Here is a 20,654-nt window from a genome sequence, read left to right as displayed (position 1 = left end):
ACACTGCAGCGGACAGACAGGGACAGACTTACGTCGCTGAGTCCAATACATGATCGAATCGAATGCTGTGCCCGACAAACTCAACTGCTGTTCCCTATGCCTCTGGACCAACAGCACTCGGAACGCACCGGACGTCCTCTATATTCACGCAACAGGCGTCAGGCCCTACTAAGACCGGCAGTGGGAATTTGACCATATGTCACAGCAGATCAAGTACTTACTGAGACCAAGCTGCTGACTTTGGAGTCTGATGGTATATCACTGTGCCCTGACACTAGTTGACGTCCCCTAGTCATAAAGATGGCACGTTGGCTGGTCTGCTGGCTCACACTATGTCACTACTGTCTGAGGTGCCCTACCACAACGACTAGCGCAGGAATGACGCACTTCTGGTCTCGAAGGCCATACCGCGACCCACATGCTCGTGAGTCGGTATCCGTCGCACGCGGTGCTTTATTAGAAGGAACGGCTATCTTCGTTCAAGTCGTACATAAAATTGTAGGCGGGTGTTTAGCTAACCACAAATTCTGTGATCCAACTTCGACTGTTGCTTTGTGACGAATAGATCTAATGCAAGGGCATCGTGAGGTTGGGCTGTGTCCGAGTGGTTAGCTCGGGCTGGACGCTGATGGATTGAGCCGCTGGGTGGGCGGGCAAACAAACAGCGATTTTGCGTGATGCCATGCAAAAAATTGATCTGGATTGCATTAACAGTTAGCGAAAAGGTAAAGATCAGGCGTCTCGCTCAGTCACTGGACGCGTGGTGCTGAATCTCCGGCAGGCTCCGAAACGGCACCTTGTTCATTAAATAATTAAATATCTCATTCGAATGTTCGAATGTAATGTGGAAATTACAATCCAATTGTGGCGGGACCTGCTGATTTCCAAGTCGATCTGTCCGTACCGGTGTATCTTAATCTCCAGTTCCCATGTACGTCCGATGTTTCAGGGGAATGAGCTATATTGTTTGGACTTATTTGTGTTGATCACGACTCAAAATTTCGACGCGTTCCGCTCGCGGTCTTTCGCGAGCTCCTCATATCTGCTTGCCACCTGCCTAATTGCTGCAGCGATGACGAAATACATCCTCGTTTCCGGAGGTGTTGTTAGTGGGATCGGGAAGGGTGTTATCGGTGCGACACAGCGATTTTGACGCTGTACTAGGTTGTTTATGATCACCCCCAGCCTCCTCAACGGGCCTGCTCTTGAAAACTGCAGGCCTCAAGGTCACAGCTATCAAGATAGATCCTTATATGAATATAGATGCAGGTACTATGCGACCGACAGAACATGGTGAGATCTGAGCGCGAGGATCCCTCCGCAAACTTCTAAGATTTGTCCATCAGGTGAAGTCTATGTTCTCAATGATGGGGGTGAGGTAGATCTAGACTTGGGCAATTATGAAAGATATCTGGACGTCACACTATCCAAAGACAATAACATTACTACGGGTAAGATCTATCGCGAAGTTATTGACAGGGAGGTGAGTTTCATATTATCTTACAGCTTTTGACTGGAGTTTATGATGATGAACAGCGGAGAGGGGAGTACCTTGGAAAAACGGTCCAAGTACGTCTATGACAAATTTTACGTACCTCACTACTCTTAATCCTTGTGGCTAGATCGTGCCACACGTAACGAATGCGATCCAAGATTGGATACAACGTGTTTCAAAAGTGCCAGTGGATGAATCAGGCGAGGAACCTGATGTATGTATTGTAGAGGTGAGAATCAACATGCAACACTTTTTGTCACGATATTGACTTTTTTTTGAGCTTGGCGGCACTGTCGGAGACATCGAGTCGGCGCCGTTCATAGAGGCAATGCGCCAGTTCCAATTTCGCGTTGGACACGATAATTTCGCATTAATTCATGTCTCGCTTGTTCCCGATATGCATGGCGAGCAGAAGACGAAGCCAACTCAAACTACTGTGCATGCACTACGTGGGCTTGGTTTACTACCCGACCTAGTAAGTGGAGTGTTGTTTTCAAATGGCACACCTGACGTTGTCTGGAGATTGCATGCCGGTTATTGGGTCATAAACCCCTCGAACCCTCTACCAAGGACAAAATCTCAATGTTCTGTCACGTTGCGTCGGAGCAGGTGATAGGTGTCCATGATGTCTCATCTGTCTATCACGTCCCTCTGCTCTTGCAATCACAACAAATTATCGATTATCTCCGCAAGCGGCTCAATCTCGCAAATTTGAACATTACAGAGGAGTGGATTTCCAAAGGGCTATCTTTGGAAGCGAGTTGGAAAGGCATGACGAAAGGGTATTACCATTTATCTCCCTTTATCTTCCTTTCTCATTGCTCATTGTCTAGGCAAGAGCGCCTCTTCGATGAGGTCAAAATTGTTCTTGTCGGGAAGTACACCGACCTGAAAGACTCGTACATGTCTGTTGTAAAAGCTCTTGAACATTCTGCATTCCGCATTCGCAGAAAACTCACTATTCAGGTTGGATTGGTTTCCCGAGAATAAAAAACTCTTGCTGATGATGCGTAGTGGGTTGAATCATCGGACCTGGAGCCTTTGACACAGGAGTCTGATCCTGCCAAATACCACGATGCATGGCGAGCAGTCGTTGGTGCTGGGTGAGTGGTGGTCATACATATGATCAGGAGATCGCTTTGTACTCAGATCAGGAAAGCGGTATTCTGGTTCCAGGTGGCTTCGGGAAGCGCGGCACGGAGGGCATGATTTTGGCTATCAAGTGGGCACGAGAGCAGAAAATTCCTTTCCTTGGAATCTGCCTGGGCTTCCAGATGGCTGTGGTCGAATGGGCACGTAGCGTGCTCGGCATACCCGGTTTGTTCCATTTCCTCGTTAGCCGTTACTTCTCTTATCTTCCACAGATGCTCAATCGACCGAGTTCGTTCCCGACACTCCAAATGCTTTTGTCATCTTCATGCCAGAGATCTCACGCACTCATATGGGTGGAACAATGCGCCTTGGTCTTCGACCCACTGTATTCGACCGTAATTTTGAGACTTGGTCCAAGGCTCGCAAGTTATATGGTGGCACTGAAAAAATGTGGGAGAGGCATCGTCACCGATATGAAGTCAACCCAGAACAGGTGCAGCGTCTGCAGGAGAGCGGTCTTTCATTCGTTGGCAAGGATGAAAAAGGGGAGAGAATGCAGATCCTTGAACTCAAAGGTATTGTCATGTGCCATCGATCTGAAGACTATAGAGATTCATCATTGCAGATCACCCGTTTTTCATGGGTTTGCAAGCTCATCCCGAATTGTGCTCGAGACCGCTCAATCCTTCACCGCCCTTCTTAGGCTTCATTGCAGCGTCTTGTGGACAATCCGATCTTGAGGAACAGATCCAGGAGCAACTAAAATCCTTCCGCCCACCTCACCCCGAACACTCGATGGTTAGTGAAGAGGTACTGAGGACAAGTACGGAGGAACATCCGATTGCCAATGGCGTCGGAACTATGACTCCACCAACCGACTAAAAAATTAGTAAAGACATACATGTTGTCACCCATAAATTACTATATGCCCAGAGTGGAATCAATGCCATTGCAAACGTTCTATGGATGATATTAATAAGTGCAAATGTAAGCTAACGAACGTTGAGTGATGTATTGTATGCGGTCTACATTAGTTTTGTGCCACGCCCCATCCTTCACCGACTCCCGAACCCGCGTGAACTATTCTCGCGGCGGGGAACATCACGGACCCACTCTCTCGGTGGCCTAGACTTATCCCTCCCGTAGCGTGCACCGCGGGATTCTTCAACGTCACCAGAAGGGTCACTATCACGCATCCACTCTCTGCGTGGCTTGGGCTTATCCTGCCCATAGCGTGCACCACGATACTCCTCACCAGACCGGTCACTGTCACGTCCCCACTCTCTTCGTGGCTTGGGCTTCTCCCTCTCATAACGTGCACCACGATACTCGTCGACGTTGTCAGAACGGTCATTATCACGATCCCACTCTTTACGAGGCTTGGGCTCCCCTCTCCCATAACGTGCACCACGGTACTCGTCAGTGTTGCCAGAGCGGTCATTGACATCTGACTGCTCGTCCCGGCGGAAGATTCCTCTGGGGTTCTCGAAAGACCGTTTGTTCTGCTTGCTCCTCGTGTCCCATGAATTCACAGGTCTCGCAGAAGACCTAGACTCCTGGTACGCTTTGCCGAAGTGCTTCGTGCGCCCGTCGTTAAGGCCCATCCTCTGCAGGAAGCCGTCGCTGACGTGCGGAGGCTTAGATAGGCCGCATGCATCCGTTGCCCAACTTCTGCATCCAGCGAGGATATTACCCTTCTGAACTCGCAGCTCAGGAGACTTGGGAATGTAATAGCCAAGTAAGGAAGCGAAAGTCTCCTTGACGGCTTCTTCGTCGATATGTTGTAGTAGCGTCGCGATTGTGCTGTGGATTTCTTCTGAGGAAAGACGCGGTGAAAGTGGCGCATCATACATCTTGGGTGCGCCCCGGATTGGTCGACCCCTGGTGTCCTGTGGCTTGATTGGTACATCCTTGAATACAGCGTGAGGATCGGCGTCATACTGAGCTGCGAGGTCTCGGACTTGGCGGGCGAGTTCATCTGAAGTGACTGGCTTGAGCGGAACTTCGTTGAGTTGCCAGCTCAAAAAGCCGATTTCCCAAGGCAGAAGAACCAGGTCCCCACGTCCAACCGTAGAGCCCTGGCGACCAGTTCGTCCGACACGATGGATGTACTGTTCCGTAGCAGCGGGAATGCCGAGCTGAATGACCCGCGTCACCCCTGGATAGTCCACGCCTCGTGCAGAGACGTCGGAGCTGACGAGAATCGATGCCCCGGACTTGTCAGCGCGGAAAGCATCGGAGGCGGCTATGCGTGAGTCCTGTGCGCGCTTGGAGTGAATCTCGTACACCTTAGTGTTCGCCCCAGCAGGCAATACCGTTTTTGAGAGCTCGCGAGTGAGTGTCGCGAAAAGCTGCGTCATGCGTGTCGTGGGGAGGAACAACAAGACCTTGCTCTTGCCTGGGTTTGTAAGCTGGTCGTGTGCGAGGAGACGAAGGAGGTGGGGGATCTGTTGAGACGCGTTGGAGAGGACGGTGTGATATTGGGGGACGTGTGCATGGACTGGGGACTCAGTTTCAGGGACCACATCGATGAATTTGTGGTCCTCAGCAAGTACCGTCTGTGCGATCTGGCGAACGGTCCGAGAAAGTGTCGCTGAGAAGAGGAATGTCTGCCTCTCAGGTTTAGGCGGCAAATAACTCATGATAGCATCAATGTCGTCCCGGAAGCCCATATCGAGAAGCATATCTGCCTCGTCAAATATCACCTAGCCAAATTTTGGTAAGCAAGGGGACAATGTGGAACACGCGGGATGGCAGACCATTTTACACTTCCCGATACTCTTCGCTACCTCAGGCTCCGATTGCAACAAATCGCGAAGTCGCCCGGGGGTAGCTACGACAATATCCCTCCGCCCTTTCATGAAGTCACGCATCTGCATTCGCTTGCTTGCTCCGCCAAAGAACAGTCTGACCTCAAAATCCTTGTGATGATGCGTCAACTGGATGGCAGTGTTGGCAATTTGCGTAGCGAGCTCTCGCGTGGGGCTGATAATAAGGGTACCGACATGTTCCCTAGCAAACTGTCTCTTGGCTTGCGCCTCAAGATGGTGGTCTGAAGCTAGGCCTGCATCGTGAACCGCTTGCTTACCCCAAGCGTGGATAGCATTCACGCGAGCCTCGATTGCCGGTATTAGGAACGCAAAAGTCTTCCCGGTACCAGTTTTGGCCTTGACCAAAAGATCTCGCGGGCGTTTCGGGACTTCATTAGATGGGTCGGGAGGGTGAGCAAGCTCTGGGAGAAGCTTTGCGACTTCCGCTTGGACGGGGGTCATCGTTTTGAATTGGTAGGGCTTGTCGATGATAGCACGGAGCGTCGGGGAGGATATCATGCCTTTAGTTGACTCCCATAATGGTGGTTCGAGAGCAAGGTTACCAGCTGTGATACCTGTAGATGCTGGAGCGTCCGCGATACTGTCTTGCTGCGTGACAGAAGATGAAGGAGAAGCTGCGGGCGCTGTGGCAGTAGATTCATACTTCCGTGAATGAACACGGAGAATGGAAACGCCTGGGAAGTAACAATTATTGCAACCGCATCTGGGCTAGATATGGGATGAACATACCTGCGCGTTTTCTGCTGAATGTCACAAACTCATGACTTTGCCTAAGAAAGGGCTGTGAACGAAAGCATACTCTACTTGAGGCTGTCGTTACTCGAGCGAGCAGACTGCACGTCATGTACGAGCTATGAACCTCAAAATAGAGGGATCACGACGTGACAAATTAATGGTAAGTCGAAGGAAGTTTTTAAGAACCGCACTTTGCCTTTTTTTTCTAAAAAGGAAATCAAAGGCTTTAGGATTCAATAAGTACAAACAACCACTAGTATACCCTACCACCACTTCCATCACATCTTAGTAATCGCAACCGATTATTATCGCTCAGCGCTGCACGCTGCTCTTGTAGCTCTTGTTAGCTTTTAAATACACATTTATTCGCTTACGATGCCGAAGAACCAGAAGTCCTCGGCATCTTCGGGTACACGGAAGAAGAATGCTCGCAAGGCAGCTGTAGCTGTATCCCCGGAAGTCCCAGTCATCCCGAAGCAGAAGAAACAGAAAGGACAGAAGAAAGAGCCCAGGAAGAAAGTTTACATACTTCCATCCAAGCCAGCCCCACCACAGCCCGATCCGCTCGATACTCTCGGCCTTATACATAGACTACCACCGGAACTTGTCATCATTCTTCGATCCTTGGGAAAGAAGGATCCAGTCACTAAGGGACGGGCTCTGGAAGAACTTCAGTCAAAGTGGATCGACGAAAGTTCGAGGAAAGGGGATGAGAGCGTGGAATGCGATGCACTTGTCACGATGCTACCAGTTTGGGTGCGTTATTTGGCCATCATGCATCATGGTTCATATCTTGACGTTCACTGCATCTAGTTTCATAGGGCTCCTGTATTCTTCACACATCCCGTTCGCCGGATCCGCCTCTTGGCTGCTGCACTCCATTTCTCATACCTACGCATCCGTGCAGTCCGGGATGCCGCCACCTTCTTTTTGAGAGAGACTGTAACATCTGAGCAAATCGAGGCTCTTATGGGTACATGGTGCATGCTCGCTCACGATGCTGACCGTCAGGTATCTCTGCAGGGACAGAAGTCCTGGTCTAGTATCATCTCCTCTTCAGGTGCAGATGGAGAAACACTGGTAAACGTCGAAATGCTGGCCTCTATCATGGAGTTTCTTCAAAGGACTCTTTTGGACCCTCCAGGAGTGTATCTTAACCTTAACCCTGCTGCACCAGTCGCAGCTCCCACTCCGGGCATCAAGAAGCCCGGCGGGAGATTCATTCCGACGGCCCCTATGGAGGAATCTAACAAGGCGGATGAAGAAAGTGATCTTGACAGGAATGCTCGTCTTCGTTTCGGTGCACTGAGCGCTTTCCGCTGGCTCTTTGGTAAGCTAGGACAAAATAATGCTTATAGTTCTCCTCATAGTCCTATAGATGCTCGCCTCGCATCAAAGATCACGTCTCTCGACGATCTATCTGGGCTGCTATCTAACCCACTGTTGTGGACGTCATTGTATTGCGGTGAGAATGCGCCTTGGATTCCCGACCCTGAAATCCATGGTCTCGGGCATGGGCAACCTCAAGTACGCCAAGCCACGTGGGCATTATTGTCTGTACTGCTGCAGCGTTACAAAGGTGGTCTGAGAACATTTTTTGTTTGTTTGTGGCGCTAATTAGTATCCAGGCGCTATTGAACCATTTATTCCTATATTAAGTGTTGCTATACTTCGCTCTGCATGGGTTGAAACGGACCCGGGAGTAAGAAACACTTTGTTCCAACCCGTCTTACTTTTTCTCAAAGGTAAATCGATTTTAATAGTCTTGGCGTCAACCGTTGCCAATGTTTTTCCAGAGTTTCCAAACGCGTGGACTCTTGAAGCGGCATATGATCCAGATAAACACGAAGATGGCGATGAGTCGGACTCGGATAGCGAGGAGCGTGAGACTACAACTCGCAAGGAAAAGTCTTTTGAGGCATATCGCGAGTTTCTTCAATTCCTTGAGCTTGGATGTGCTGGATCACCTGTCGATGGGTATCCTACCGTCCTCGTTGTTTTATCGACGATTCCATCTTCCGTATGTCCTTTACTGCAATATCTTGCCGTTAGTAATCCGTCTAGCAGGTTATTGCAGCTTCCTCTAGGACGGGGATGCCCCTCGACGATTTCTTCACTTCGTTCTGGGCAGCGATCGACGGCCGTGCACTGAGTTCTTTAGAGAGGAAGGTGCCTTCTGCCTCATTCCTTTCGTCTCTCCTGGAATGTGTGGTGTTCTTTTTGAGAAGACTGTCGAGTGGGTCCCAGGACCATGGAGCGTTATCCGGGTCTGTCTCAGATATCCTGGAGCCAAATAGCACACGCCGACAAGACGTGGTAGACGAACTTGTCAGATCTCAATTTACGCGTATTTGGGAAGAACTTAAAGCAAGGCGCCTAAGAACCGACGAGAATGATGCGGGGAAATTGATAGCTAGTTCGCTGCTCTCTCTACATCGCATGAACGCTGGTGAGTATACTACGCCCACCGCCATTTTGATCTAATACGTGTCTCCTTCACAGATCTTTTCAAAACTGCCTGGGATACTGTTTCCACTGCGATCCTTTCTCAAGATGACGAGAGTCTATCTCTTACGCCTACGGTGCTCCGGACGTTCGTGGACACTTTCCAAACCGAAGACCTTCCCGCAGAGGTTACACGCACTCTGATAGGCAAGTATGTGCAGGAAACTGTGGGGAAGTGCGAGACGGTCCTTGCCTCTGACGCGGCCAGTGCTGAAGTTTCGAAGAAAATCGGTGTTGTGATCACGCTTATGGAGACGTTCGGATCCCATCTATTCCAGCACTCCGACTTTGCTGTGGTATGTAACATTTCCCCGCTTACGTACCGTTCTTAACTGTTGGCAGAGAATGGACAACATGTTCGTTCACCATGCGCTCCGTATTTTGCAAGCTTCTCCGCAGGCAATTTCTGCATTCATGTCGTGTCGGAATGACGAGGATCGTTGTTTGGAGCTATGGCATGTTTTACTGGTCGATATTTCCCAACAGATCGACACCTTGTCGTCACTGCTGGACGTGATTAACACTGACAAATGTCCCAAATATCTACGACCCGAGGACGACGAGTTAGATAGCGTCATAGAGCACCTGTTTCTTGAGGTGTTAAACGGAGATGTACCGACTTCTCGCCGCGATTTGGTAAAGAGACTCATCCAAGCGCAAAGTGAGCCCGCCTTTGGTCTCGGTGTGCCCAATTTACTATTGAACATTAGGCTTTTTCCTCTCCGAGAATGGGCAAGATATCTTGTTCCAAACGCTGGTATCGTCATTATCGTCCACCGTAGACGATATTCTGTACACAGCGAATACGCCGTTCACTGGGTTATCCACTGTTATAGAGTTCACGCGCATCATGCTCAGCAAGAACCATGAACTCACTGGTGACTCACTGGCATCTGTTCTCCCAAACGTTTTCATTGCAGGCTATCTGCTTCCGGTGACGTTTCCCACTTTGGAAACACCTACAATCGATGCTGCACGAGGAGTTTGGGACCTTTGGGTTTCGAAGGCCGATACTGGACTACAGAGCGTCCTGAGTGGCCTAATTAAAGAGAGGTTGAAAGATCTTCTCCAAGATTGCTCTACCTCCACGCGGTCAGTGCGCCTTCACATATTTTGTTGCGTTTCTAAAACGTATTCAGACCAGAAGATATTCTAACAGTTATAAGTCATAAACCGAGAGGCATGGACATCACCCCACTTGCAGACGTCTTCCCCACTCAAGGCGAATTCAAAACAATGATCGACTCGCTTCCGTCAGACCCACCAGACCCCAGTCTCGCATTCATCGAGTCCATCATCCCGGCCACCTCGGAGTTTGAGAACTCAACCATCTCTGGTCTGGAATTCGATTCAAGGGGCTATTCACCATATATCAGGGCTACGTCTGCCCTCCTGGCGTACTTGGGTGAAAACCGGAGCATCGCTAAGGAGAACATGTGGGCACTTCGACATCTACTAATACTCGGTCAATATGCGAACGATCTTCTAAGTGTCCCAGCGACACCAAGTGGATTGTTTGGCCCAGATGTATCGCGGTCAGAATTACGCAGACTGCTTGGGAAGATTCACCAACTATCCACTTACCTCCTGTCCACGGGCGACGATAGTCTTCATAGTCAGGTTGTCAGCGCTTGCACAGTTACTCGCGCAACAACTTCATCAGGTGCTTTGGTATCTTTTGTCGTGGACGTTGTCAATCACGCCAGAAGGGAGGATACCGTCAGAGATGCACTAGTATTGCGCTCAGTGTTGAAGCACCTATTCGCGAGCGCTAGCAAAGCAGATTCTGACCAATGGTTGAATCTGGCACGTAGCCTGGAAAAGACAGGTGAGCCACATTTGGATGATGTTGTGGACGATGTCAACTCAATGAAACACCTATAGCGCCGCAAACCACGTTGGCCATCCTTGCCAGTATCACTGAATTTGCCCCAGAACCATTGAGAATGGACCGTTACCGCAACGAGATTGCTTCAGACATCCTGGGTGTACCTGCGAGCAGGGTAAACACGACAGGAGTCGTCCTACTCCGTCGTCTTGCAGGGACAGCCCCTGATTCTGAATCGGACGTGGTGTTCTTGCCACAACAGCGTGCCATCAATGTCGTGAAAACCTGTCAAGCTTGGGTTTCTTCTGACGAAGATATTGATGAAGAAGTGGAGAGCATGATGACACTCTTGTTCATCCATCTTGCCCCAATCTTGCAGAACGTCGCTGGGAACCACTGGGAGTTTATCTTTGATGTACTCGAGAACAACCTAGAGGTATGTCAACCAAGAATAACAATTCGCCACACTCACCGCTAAGTTACACCAACTAGAATTGCTCCTTTGCCGATAGCGCAACATTGACAATGTTAGGGATATCCCTGCGTCTGATCCTTGCAATTCAAGATTTGGTTCTGACCAACAAGTCACTGCGTGCAAGCTGGGACAAGAGGAAAGAATCTATCCTGGCGCTTGTGAAGAACCTTGGTATCCACCAAGCTTGGTCAGTCCCAGCTCAGACAAGCGGACAGCGACACAGAAAACTGAAGTTGTTGCAGATAACACCGATCGTTCCGTGCCACGTTCTCTGTGCAGGGAACTGGCACTTTCAGTTATGCAAGAGTTGCCTGACGCATTGGTGGACGAGAAAACCCTGCCTGAGGTAATGTTTTAAATGATGTTTGAGCGCCTATGCTGATACCTTATGTCTAGATGTGCCATCTCCTCACTGATCCTTCCTACGAAGTTCAACGCATGGGGTACAGCCTCCTGCACAAAGCAGCTCGAAAGCGAACCGAACATTTTGTCATCGAATCTGCTGTTGACGCAGAAGACACTGTCAGCGCAGAACTACCTGCAGAACTTCTTGCGATTCTGCAATCGAGTCTCACTCTAGCGGAGGGACTTCATGATTCTGAATCAGACGCCGTCGAGATCGATGCATCAGAACTGCACAAAGTCTCTGGGTATCTACTAGCATGGATGATCATGTTCGATTTATTCATTGAAGCGGCGAGTGCTGGGTTATCTTCATAAGACTCTTTTAACTAACGCGCCATCCAGTCTATCAAAGTCAGGTCAAAGTACTTCAATCAAATGAGGAGCCTGGGTATCATCGGAGATTTCTTCATTCCCAATATTTTCGATGTCCTGGGTCTGTTCAGTGGAAAGAAGAAGCCGTTCAAACTCGATATCTGGGCTGTTGATGATTTTTACATTGACCGTCAGTGGTTCTGTCTTTTATCATGTTTTCGCACTAACTTTCCTCAGACTTTGAGCCCGAAAGCGTCCTCGGCCTGCGACTACTAGCTGCTCATATCTATCACCGAGCGCTTCTAACAGTTCCAGCATTAATACGTACCTGGATCTCAGACTGTTCAGACAGACAGCTACTATCGCGCGTGGTGGACTACACCGCTTCATACTTCTCACCAGGCATTATCAGAGCCGAGCTTGCACAAGTCCGGCTGGCTGATCCATCGTCAGAGCTCCACACAACTGAGAATCTCACTGTCAAAGTGTCACCAAGCGCTGGGGAGGTCACGGCATCATACACGGTTGATGATCAAGTGCTGGAATTGTCTCTAAGATTGCCAAACGACTGGCCATTACACCGACTGGACATTCGTGATACGAAGATGGTCGGCGTATCCGAAGATAGATGGAGAGCTTGGGTGCTGGGAGTACAGCAGATTGTTTGGCAACAAGTGAGCGATATATAGTAATGATTAATGTTGGCCCCTTTGACGTGTCACGCACAGAATGGTCGGATTGTCGATGGCCTAACTTTATTCACGAAAAATGTCACCCTCCATTTTGCCGGTCAAGTGGAGTGTGCAATCTGCTACTCGTACGCAAATCCCTTGTATGGTTGTATTGGTCTTTACTTTGCCGCAGGATTATCAGTGTCATGGACAGCAGCCTCCCACGAAAGCCTTGCAAGACCTGTAAGAACCCTTTCCATGCAAGCTGCTTGTACAAAGTGAGTATCAGAAACTTGACCCCTCTAACGATCTAAATTGGTCTTCAGTGGTTCAAAAGCAGTCATTCATCAAGCTGCCCGCTTTGCCGGTCTGATATGCTGTGAAAGACCGTGTCTATCCTAATGCTAGAATTACAATTGGTTCTGATCAAGTGACAACTGCGCAAAAGCACTTGGTTTGGTAAATGACTTCTGCCGGTACAAACCGATCCGCCTTTATGTGTATCAATAGCCCCTGCCAGTATTAGTGCAGCCTGTCAGAAGTGACGGAAGTAAATACTATCATTCCCACCAATATGAAAGGGTACCTAATATGAAAAATGTTCATAGCACTTCAATGCCATGGTCGGCCGGCGCTGAAAAAATTCAAGTATATATAGAGTGCCTATATAGATGCCGTATTGTATAAGTAGAATAAAAATTTCTTGGATGTTGTAGCTACGAGAGATGAAATGGTGGTAATTTTTGCAACCTTGGTCGAACACAAATTACCCAGATCCCAAAGATCCTGCAAAGGTATTCGTAAAGTTTTACCTGGAGCACAACAAATACCTTCTATAGATGTCAGAACACCAGTTCGATAGAGGTTATACTCTTGCATTGAGGTGCTATAGTGGTAGTATTAACGACATGTACAGAAGCGTGACACCAGACAGGGGGGAGATGCATATGTAATTCAATCTCCTCCTCATCTGTGGCACGGCACACGCGGCATCGGGTCTACACTCCGCACAACTTCGACTGGTTTGCAAGCTGCGGAGAGCGAAAGCTGAGTGCGCCGATACTCTGCCGAGGTGTGACAAGCTGTGACCAAATTTTGCAGATTAGAGGAAGACCCTGAATTTTCTCGGGTTTGCTCCGACACTACAACACAAAATCTTAAAAATCAGTAAAAATCAGAGCTATGTAGAAGGGATATGAATCTACAATGTTACAAAGTTTCAAAAGAAAATGTGGAGTGGCATTGAGGAGCTACAAAAGTTTTGCTAAAAGTTTTGCAGAACTGTGGGATTGATAACATCCAATTGGCTTGTTAGTTTTCGGCGGAGCTCCAGAGTCCACGGCCCACGGGTTGGTCAAATTCCCATATAATTAGAGCGAAGGTTTGGTTCTTATTCAGTTTGAACTATACCAGGCCATACCACTGCAAGCTAGACCTATTTACGCTAATCAAAGGAGGGGAAGAAGAAGAAAGGTCACTCTTTTCGGCGATTTGTGACGTTTGAGTTTTAGTAAACCGGTGAGTAAGTCGGATGACTCACGAGTCGATAGGAATTCCGATAAGCACCGAAACTTTGCACTCGAGTTCAACCACCAACAAGGTTAGCAGTGATGACATTGATGGTGACGCACACTAATAATCATTTGGAAGCCCGTGGAACCAGGGGATATGTGTGGCTGTTTGGAGTCTCATCTCCTTTCTCGCCAACTCGGTCCATGGAACGATCTTTGCACTTCGATAGAGCCAAAAATCCAGAGAACACCATCAATGGCATACGACTATAGTCACCTTGGGCTCTTATCTTTATTATCTGGATGCCTGTTCTAGTCTCATAATTGAGATAAAGAACAAGTCCCGTGCCCGAGCCGAAGCGCTCTTGTGACGCTTGGGCCTTGGCTTCTGGCCTTGCTGCTTCCATAAATAGGACTCCGATCATAAAGTGGCCCTCTATTTGAAACCTCACCGCTTTGAGGTCATTTCCTCGTGGTCGGAGCATGTAGGGACATAGCGTCTTCGGTGACCTATAAAAGATTTGTTTGCTCATCCAACCATGAGTTCATCGCGCCCCCCCTCTCGATACGCCCGTGGATTCAGCTTAATTCACCCGTCTGTTGCATTCTCCTTCGTCCATGGCTGCTGCCACCCTCGCATACAATGTCGATAAGCACATTCGGCAGTCAGCATCTTCGATATCATTTGCCACTCCGTCAATTTTGACGCAGGCATGGCATCTTGAAACGGATCCACGTTTCGCGTTCGCGCGTATAAAGGGTGATATCTGTCTGGTTCAATGTGGGTTGTCAGCACCGTAATACCTGACCACCGACTGATCGCCATTACCTACGATCTGCATAGTGCATCCAATCAAATCCGAAACGTCACGAGAGTCTCTAGGGATTCTCGTGTTTCGACATGAATTTGTGTCCATCTTCCAGTACTCGCATGACCTACGTGTGTCCCCTGAGGACATTCGTATTCTCGAGCTTCTTGACGAAGACCGGATACGCTATGAAGAAGACAGTGGGACTGTATTCTTGGCAAAAGATCTTATGGCTCAACTTCGAAGGATAATTGATGCAAGTAATATGATTAGATGGCGGAGGGGAAGACTCGGGCCCAGAAGACGGTCAAATTAGGTTGACACAGGAGACTCATCGTTTGAACCATTCATACAGTAGATATCACGTGCACTATCATATTTATGGGCTTCCTAGTATTGTGTTGTAATACTCTATGTACCATCATGACAATTGTACTCGCATCGGTGACAAATTTAGATGCTTGTTTTAACCTCATAATAGAATTAGCTTGATGTAGGTTGGACCTTGATTAATTCTCCAAGATTGCGAAGCCCTCCAGACACCACGACACGGCTGTCCACGCGCCGGACTTCTTCCCATGCATCTTCAGTGCCGCTCTCCAGAAACTTTACAACAGTATCGATTGTCAAACCAATTATGTGTAGTGGGTCTGCCGCAAGTCCTACAAGCCGATTGATGCAATCCGGAAGGATCAAAAACACATCACTGAATGCCGGGTGTGTCGCACCAGCTTTAAGGAAAATCAGGATCAGCGACATCAGGATGTCTTTATACGTACGCAAAAGGAATGTGTGCCAGGAAGATGCCGTTGTGGCGACCTCCTGCAGTACGGTAAATTCGGCTCCGAGTGAGAACTCTTCTGAATTGATGGTCAGCAGGGGACTAGATATTTGTCCTTTCCAAGGCGTAAGTCCTGAAAAGCGATCAGCTGATTGACGAGGAATTTATCATACTCAATCACGTTGTGTGGCAGGGTCAAAGACAATTACATGGGAGAAATGGAAGCTGCCGGAAGCGGCGGCAGCTAACTGCACTGTGTTAAAAAAAACTATGAGAAAAGTAAATCTGGACTCACAGCCAAGCTACCGCCGAACGAATGTCCAGTCATGATAGGGTTTGAGGGGTCTATGCAAGTCCAAGGCGTCCAATCCCAGGCCCCTCTGGAGAAGCGAGTCTGTGGTACTTGTTCACTTTGAGAAATGCGATAGACGGCCCGGATAACGTGTTCTAACTCTGCTTTACGAACTTCCAGCTGAACATGCCGAAGTGTGGTATCATTTTTCGGTTGTTCCTCTAGATCTACCCAGCTTGTATGTGTGAGCAATACTAGAACGGACATCTGCAGGTGCTTAGCGTACTGTAAGTCTGACCAATCCAGCCAGTAAAAGTCTCGCTCGATTCCGCCTTCGGCAGTAATACGAGAGCTGGGGCCAGTACCATCTCGGTGTTCAATTGCAACTACGACGTAGCCACGCGAGGCCATCTCACCACAAAAAGCGGACTGCATTATTAGATGAGGATTTGACACAAGGTATTCTATGTCTCAACATCTCACTCACATACATCAGGCGTGAGCAGCCAACGCCGTGACTGAATATGATGACTGGCCATTTGCTCACAGATGGCGGTGGTGACATCAATGGCGCATTCTCGATCGCGGGGAAAGCCGTACCCCAGATAGCTGCAGCAGCAGTTAGATCTGTAACAAACCCGAGTGAGCCGAAAATAGTGTGAATATGTTACAGACAGACACGCTATTGCTCGATAAATACAGTTGGGTGTGCGTTTGGCCATCTTGAGGAAGCCATCAATTGTCTGACGCAATCTGCTCAAAATCAGGTATCTATCAAAATCCAACACAGGTTTAAATGCGAGCCTCGGAAACCAAACAGCTTGACGGCTTGTGTCATGAGGTGACGTTGCAGGGTAGAACAGAGTGAACATCACGGTGTCAATCGTAAGACCTGCCTCCGCGTCTGGCATAGATATATGCTTGAAGTTCCCAAAAGATTGCTTGGGTATCGACAATTCAACATCGTGAACTCCTACTGGATATTGACCACTGTAACTCGGCAAAGTTCTAGAGAACAGTGCACCCAAGGGTGAACGCTTAGAATAGGATGAGACGTAAGGTGTCGAACTCGATTGTTCCAGTGAGGAAGACATGATGGGTTTCGAGAGGAAATTGGTACCAGTGCTAACTTAAAACGATGTCATCGATATCCTCAGTGGGTCATGCATCATGCATCATGACTTGGATGGGGTAAAGTGGGGTAAGTTCAGCAGTTCGTGGGAACGTTTGGAGACTGAAGTGTAATTTTGAACTTGATCTACTACCTATCGCATCACAACCGGTGTCAATGCTCACTATGTACTACGTAGGAGCTTGCAACGTTGATGTTCAGCGTAGACATCATTACCGGAGTAGCCATCTTGATCTAGCTGAGCAGAGTCCCACTTCGTAAGAATTATTGATGACGCTGGTCCCTGTTCTGGTTCAACACTCTAACTTGAAGATATGTTTCTCATTCCTACTAGCCAAACTCGTATGGACAGGTATAGACCCAGGCTTGACAGTAATCCCATTCAGGTGAAGATTGTTGTCCCATTCATTCCATTACTTTCGGTGACCCCAGGCAGCATGGGATCCCAAAAGGATTGAGGAACAGGAACGGTGAGGAACGCCAAGGATGCGGCGTCAACAGGAGGGGGCCACGAAAGACATTATGCACCTGACGTGACGGGGTGTCAACGGCTGAACGGTAGCCACGAGCTTCCGGCGGAGAGGTACGGAGAAAAGAGAAAAGGGTCGGGAGGAGCTGCCACTGGCTATACAGCAAAAATTCGCGAGCAGGTACGATCTTCTAGGCTGGCAGTGCGCGGATCCCCACGGTACGTGATAGAGGGCTTTAGGTCTGATACGAAGGCACAGAAAGGTCCTATATCGCAACCCAAGGAAGCAGATACAGCCGAGTCTGTGACCTGAGTATATAAAAGACCTTGCTGAACCTCTTAACCTCTTAACTCGAATCTTCTCAATCCACACTCGATCTCAAGCAATGTCAAGCACCTTCGTCAGAAACTTGACCTTTCAGGCGTGAGTGTCTCTGCGCTATTGCGCTCCTCATCACTTTTTACCCTACCGTCTCGCAGCGAAGATCTTGGCAAGGTGTCGACACTTGTACTCACTTTCCATTGCGACACGGACGGCATCTACCAAAAAACATTCCCTTTAGTTTGGAGGTCAGGACCCCCGCTTTCGCCCCGATAACTTTCTAACCTTGCAATATTCCAGGGCCATCACATGTGGGAAGGAGGGTGGGTGTTATCATATCCTTCCCCGATTGCGAACTTACCTATCACTCCTCGTCCCAGGCCGGTACACCATGTTCACGACCTACACGAACCAGTAAGTTTATATCTTCAAAGGACACAAGTCATGCTCATAACCACGGATTCGTTCAACCTATAGATTTGCTTTCTCCAAAGTACAGGTCGAGGATGGGGAAATCGTTGACGCTGGAACTTACGTCCGGATCAACGTGAGAGACTCTCATCTACTCTGCGGTTCCTAACATGAACGCAAGACATCATGCAGAACGGCGAAACAACCACCCTAACCCAGACGGATGACGGGTTCCGGTTTTCTGTAAGCCTGGCTTGTGTTTATCTTCTCGACAGCTCACGAATGCCTCGTGTAGGACCCGGAGCCTGGAGTTCATGGTTATCTAGAGGCCTGTAACGAGACTGGAGTTGTTCAGGACATTGCAATCAGTTTGTGACCATCATTTTCTTCGTTTTTTTTCCGCCTCAGCGTTTCTAACCCCAGGTATTATGATCCCGGGAGACTCGGTGCCTAAGCCGGTGCTCTATTTCAAGGACGTCGAGTATGTCATCTTTCCTTTATTTTTGGTACAGGGAACTTACAGTACAAAACAGAGACTTGCCGTGGCGTCACGGCTATCACTCCGATCCTGCGCGCCTACATAACCTCGAATTATCAAGAGACCGCAACCGTGCAATGTGGTATCACCACCGATCCGATCTGGGAGCAAGATCTTTCCGACCTTCCTGAGACCACCATCTTGACCCTCAAACGGGACCTGGCCACTGGACGTTACACAATCACCCAGGAACTTAGTGCACTCGAATAATTTTTGTCTGTATTTCAAGGTGCTCCTTCGTTTCGTAGCATCCTCATAGAGCCCCAACAGCCTGACTCGGTTACTTGTAAGCTCGCAACGGATGTACCGCGTTGAGTTGACTGATGCCTCCATATCTTTGGAATACTGCATTGCATTGAAGAAGATTCAATGCGATTTCTATAATGCGCTCGTCTCCAGACTTCTATAGGTCTGTCCAGATAATATTACGTCAACAACGATATGCTATACATATCTAGAAAGCAGCGGGCGCTGCCACCGGACTGTGGCGGTGACGGCCTGTACTTAACGTGAACACGCGATGAACACGCGCTGATTTTTATTCGCTGCAACAGTAGACTCCGAAACACTTAGCCTTCTACTAGGCAGTCCAGATCAAAGGAAGACGACCATTCCTTCGTATTACGGTAAGCAAAGAACAGGACACACTTGTCATTGAGCAGCGTCTCGCAGAAAAAGGTGGGATTGAGGACTCGTCATTAATGTCGCAGCCGGAGTTATGGGCAAGTTGCGTCGATGTTTATTGGCATGCATGTGTGTATACATCACATTCCTGATTCTTACTACTGCCTTTTACTATTTACAGGCGCAAAACGTGTATTCTCGCTGCCGCCTGCTTATACCGTATTGCTTTTGAATGACATGCCTCGTGTCCAAGCTTCTACTAGCAGTGCTGTACAAACACGTTCTTTTCGTCGGGAAAGGGACAGACACAATACAGCATTTCGACACTTCGTCATAGTAGTCAGCTAACTATAATTCACGCGATTACTATGCAAGAGGTGTGCGATCGGTGAGTTCCAGACCCCACCTGGCACAGAAGCATAGTTATAAGTTGTCTGCATGTCAGAATTATTCAAGAAGAGTGTTAGACTTTCGTCCTGCAAGAGCTATGATTCATTTTGAATGGGGTGCATAATAACGGTTCCTGTTCAGAGGAAAGGGAGTGCACCACCAGCAGGGAGGTGATTATGTACATAAGTACATGCACGCATCGCGTCTCATCGATTTATTAAACACGTGCTGTTGAAAAAATACAGGGCAACCAGTCGAAGACATTAGGATATCGAGAACTATCTTAGTATATACCTATACTTGTTAATCACCTCCCCCAACTCACGGAAAGATTTCACGAAGATTTGCAATTCAATGAAGGTGTTCAGGATATAACGGAGGCTTACGGTGAGGCGTTTCGGATTTCTCCGTTGCTGTACAGCAGGTCACCTCGGCTCTGGTACATTGCCCCGTTCAACGTCTTCAACTGCCTTCAACATTAACCTTATCTTGGTAACCTTGATCGACTGTTCTGGCAACAACATCGTAATACCCCATACTCGCATGACACTACTGCCACGCGCAGAGCATTTCATCAAGGACAACTAAGTATTTGAATTATGCACGGATCAGACAGGTGAGCATATGGGTGCCCCAGGGTTATTACGAACTTTGCTGCCAGTGACAGTTCTCCGCATCATGTCTAGACTCTGCACTACGATGCAGCCCTGAAGAGCCAGGAACCAAGTGATAGAACACCATATGAATAGCACTCACCACTAGCCAGAAACACTGCGAGGATATGCAAACCTCACAGTTTTCCACGAGCTCGGTGATAACTTGCTACATGATCGACCCGTGCCTTCTTCGAACATCACCACCATTCCTCGTGCTGAGTTGAGTCGTCCTTGTGGGAATGGCGGTAGGGTTTTGGAACGGGAGACTTGCGCGCCGATGGCGGTTGCATAATCCCGACGAGAACTTACCACACGGTGCACAGCAGTTGCACTTGGATGATCGATTTGCTTCGATTTCAAGTTGTTGCAT

General features: G+C 48.6%; 7 protein-coding genes across 7 annotated transcripts; 4 read left to right on the top strand and 3 right to left on the bottom strand.

Moving 5' to 3' along the window:
- The first annotated feature begins 903 nt into the window (after positions 1-903).
- EDB91DRAFT_1130457 (CTP synthase N-terminus-domain-containing protein) lies at positions 904-3,550 on the top strand. The gene is made up of 12 exons (XM_041318603.1): positions 904-1,133; positions 1,186-1,293; positions 1,347-1,483; positions 1,537-1,569; positions 1,623-1,724; positions 1,776-1,970; positions 2,018-2,277; positions 2,329-2,461; positions 2,510-2,598; positions 2,655-2,812; positions 2,860-3,162; positions 3,213-3,550. The coding sequence occupies exons 1-12, from the start codon at positions 941-943 to the stop codon at positions 3,467-3,469; spliced, it is 1,968 nt and encodes a 655-aa protein (XP_041177573.1). The 5' UTR covers positions 904-940; the 3' UTR covers positions 3,470-3,550.
- On the bottom strand, positions 3,551-6,329 carry EDB91DRAFT_1130455 (P-loop containing nucleoside triphosphate hydrolase protein). The gene is made up of 3 exons (XM_041318602.1): positions 6,148-6,329; positions 5,347-6,092; positions 3,551-5,292 (listed from the first exon to the last, which is right to left on the bottom strand). The coding sequence occupies exons 1-3, from the start codon at positions 6,260-6,262 to the stop codon at positions 3,643-3,645; spliced, it is 2,511 nt and encodes an 836-aa protein (XP_041177572.1). The 5' UTR covers positions 6,263-6,329; the 3' UTR covers positions 3,551-3,642.
- Positions 6,330-6,414: 85 nt separating this feature from the next.
- EDB91DRAFT_1130453 (uncharacterized protein) lies at positions 6,415-13,025 on the top strand. Its single transcript, XM_041318601.1, has 19 exons — positions 6,415-6,909; positions 6,967-7,483; positions 7,532-7,732; positions 7,782-7,898; positions 7,950-8,173; positions 8,221-8,602; positions 8,656-8,954; positions 9,001-9,319; positions 9,369-9,750; positions 9,798-10,486; positions 10,543-10,922; positions 10,979-11,132; positions 11,204-11,307; positions 11,358-11,657; positions 11,709-11,868; positions 11,916-12,352; positions 12,407-12,495; positions 12,543-12,627; positions 12,676-13,025. The coding sequence occupies exons 1-19, from the start codon at positions 6,529-6,531 to the stop codon at positions 12,730-12,732; spliced, it is 5,277 nt and encodes a 1,758-aa protein (XP_041177571.1). The 5' UTR covers positions 6,415-6,528; the 3' UTR covers positions 12,733-13,025.
- Positions 13,026-14,478: 1,453 nt separating this feature from the next.
- EDB91DRAFT_1052557 (uncharacterized protein) lies at positions 14,479-14,985 on the top strand (the record flags this gene model as incomplete). Its single annotated transcript, XM_041313688.1, has 2 exons — positions 14,479-14,641; positions 14,705-14,985. The coding sequence occupies 2 exons, from the start codon at positions 14,479-14,481 to the stop codon at positions 14,983-14,985; spliced, it is 444 nt and encodes a 147-aa protein (XP_041177570.1).
- A 167-nt stretch (positions 14,986-15,152) lies between these two features.
- EDB91DRAFT_1222299 (platelet-activating factor acetylhydrolase) lies at positions 15,153-16,949 on the bottom strand (the record flags this gene model as incomplete). Its single annotated transcript, XM_041320922.1, has 6 exons — positions 16,547-16,949; positions 16,422-16,495; positions 16,230-16,369; positions 15,746-16,171; positions 15,632-15,698; positions 15,153-15,583 (listed from the first exon to the last, which is right to left on the bottom strand). Exons 1-6 carry the CDS (start codon positions 16,834-16,836, stop codon positions 15,153-15,155), a joined length of 1,428 nt encoding a protein of 475 aa, XP_041177569.1. The 5' UTR covers positions 16,837-16,949.
- Positions 16,950-17,319: 370 nt separating this feature from the next.
- On the bottom strand, positions 17,320-17,723 carry EDB91DRAFT_1130436 (uncharacterized protein; the record flags this gene model as incomplete). Its single annotated transcript, XM_041318600.1, has 2 exons — positions 17,320-17,524; positions 17,603-17,723. Coding segments are annotated over 2 exons (216 nt in total), but the record flags the coding sequence as incomplete, so codon positions are not given.
- A 6-nt stretch (positions 17,724-17,729) lies between these two features.
- On the top strand, positions 17,730-18,824 carry EDB91DRAFT_1081724 (uncharacterized protein; the record flags this gene model as incomplete). The annotated part of the gene is made up of 9 exons (XM_041315409.1): positions 17,730-17,767; positions 17,824-17,913; positions 17,966-17,988; positions 18,046-18,079; positions 18,143-18,212; positions 18,269-18,319; positions 18,372-18,444; positions 18,500-18,561; positions 18,600-18,824. The coding sequence occupies 9 exons, from the start codon at positions 17,730-17,732 to the stop codon at positions 18,822-18,824; spliced, it is 666 nt and encodes a 221-aa protein (XP_041177567.1).
- Positions 18,825-20,654: the final 1,830 nt, after the last annotated feature.

Source organism: Suillus paluster, assembly GCF_016628075.1.
Source record: "Suillus paluster strain FC165 chromosome Unknown EDB91scaffold_23, whole genome shotgun sequence".
Taxonomy (NCBI): Eukaryota; Fungi; Basidiomycota; class Agaricomycetes; order Boletales; family Suillaceae; genus Suillus; species Suillus paluster.
The sequence above is the reverse complement of the archived record's forward strand: the minus strand, read 5'-3'. Positions and strand labels throughout refer to the sequence as shown.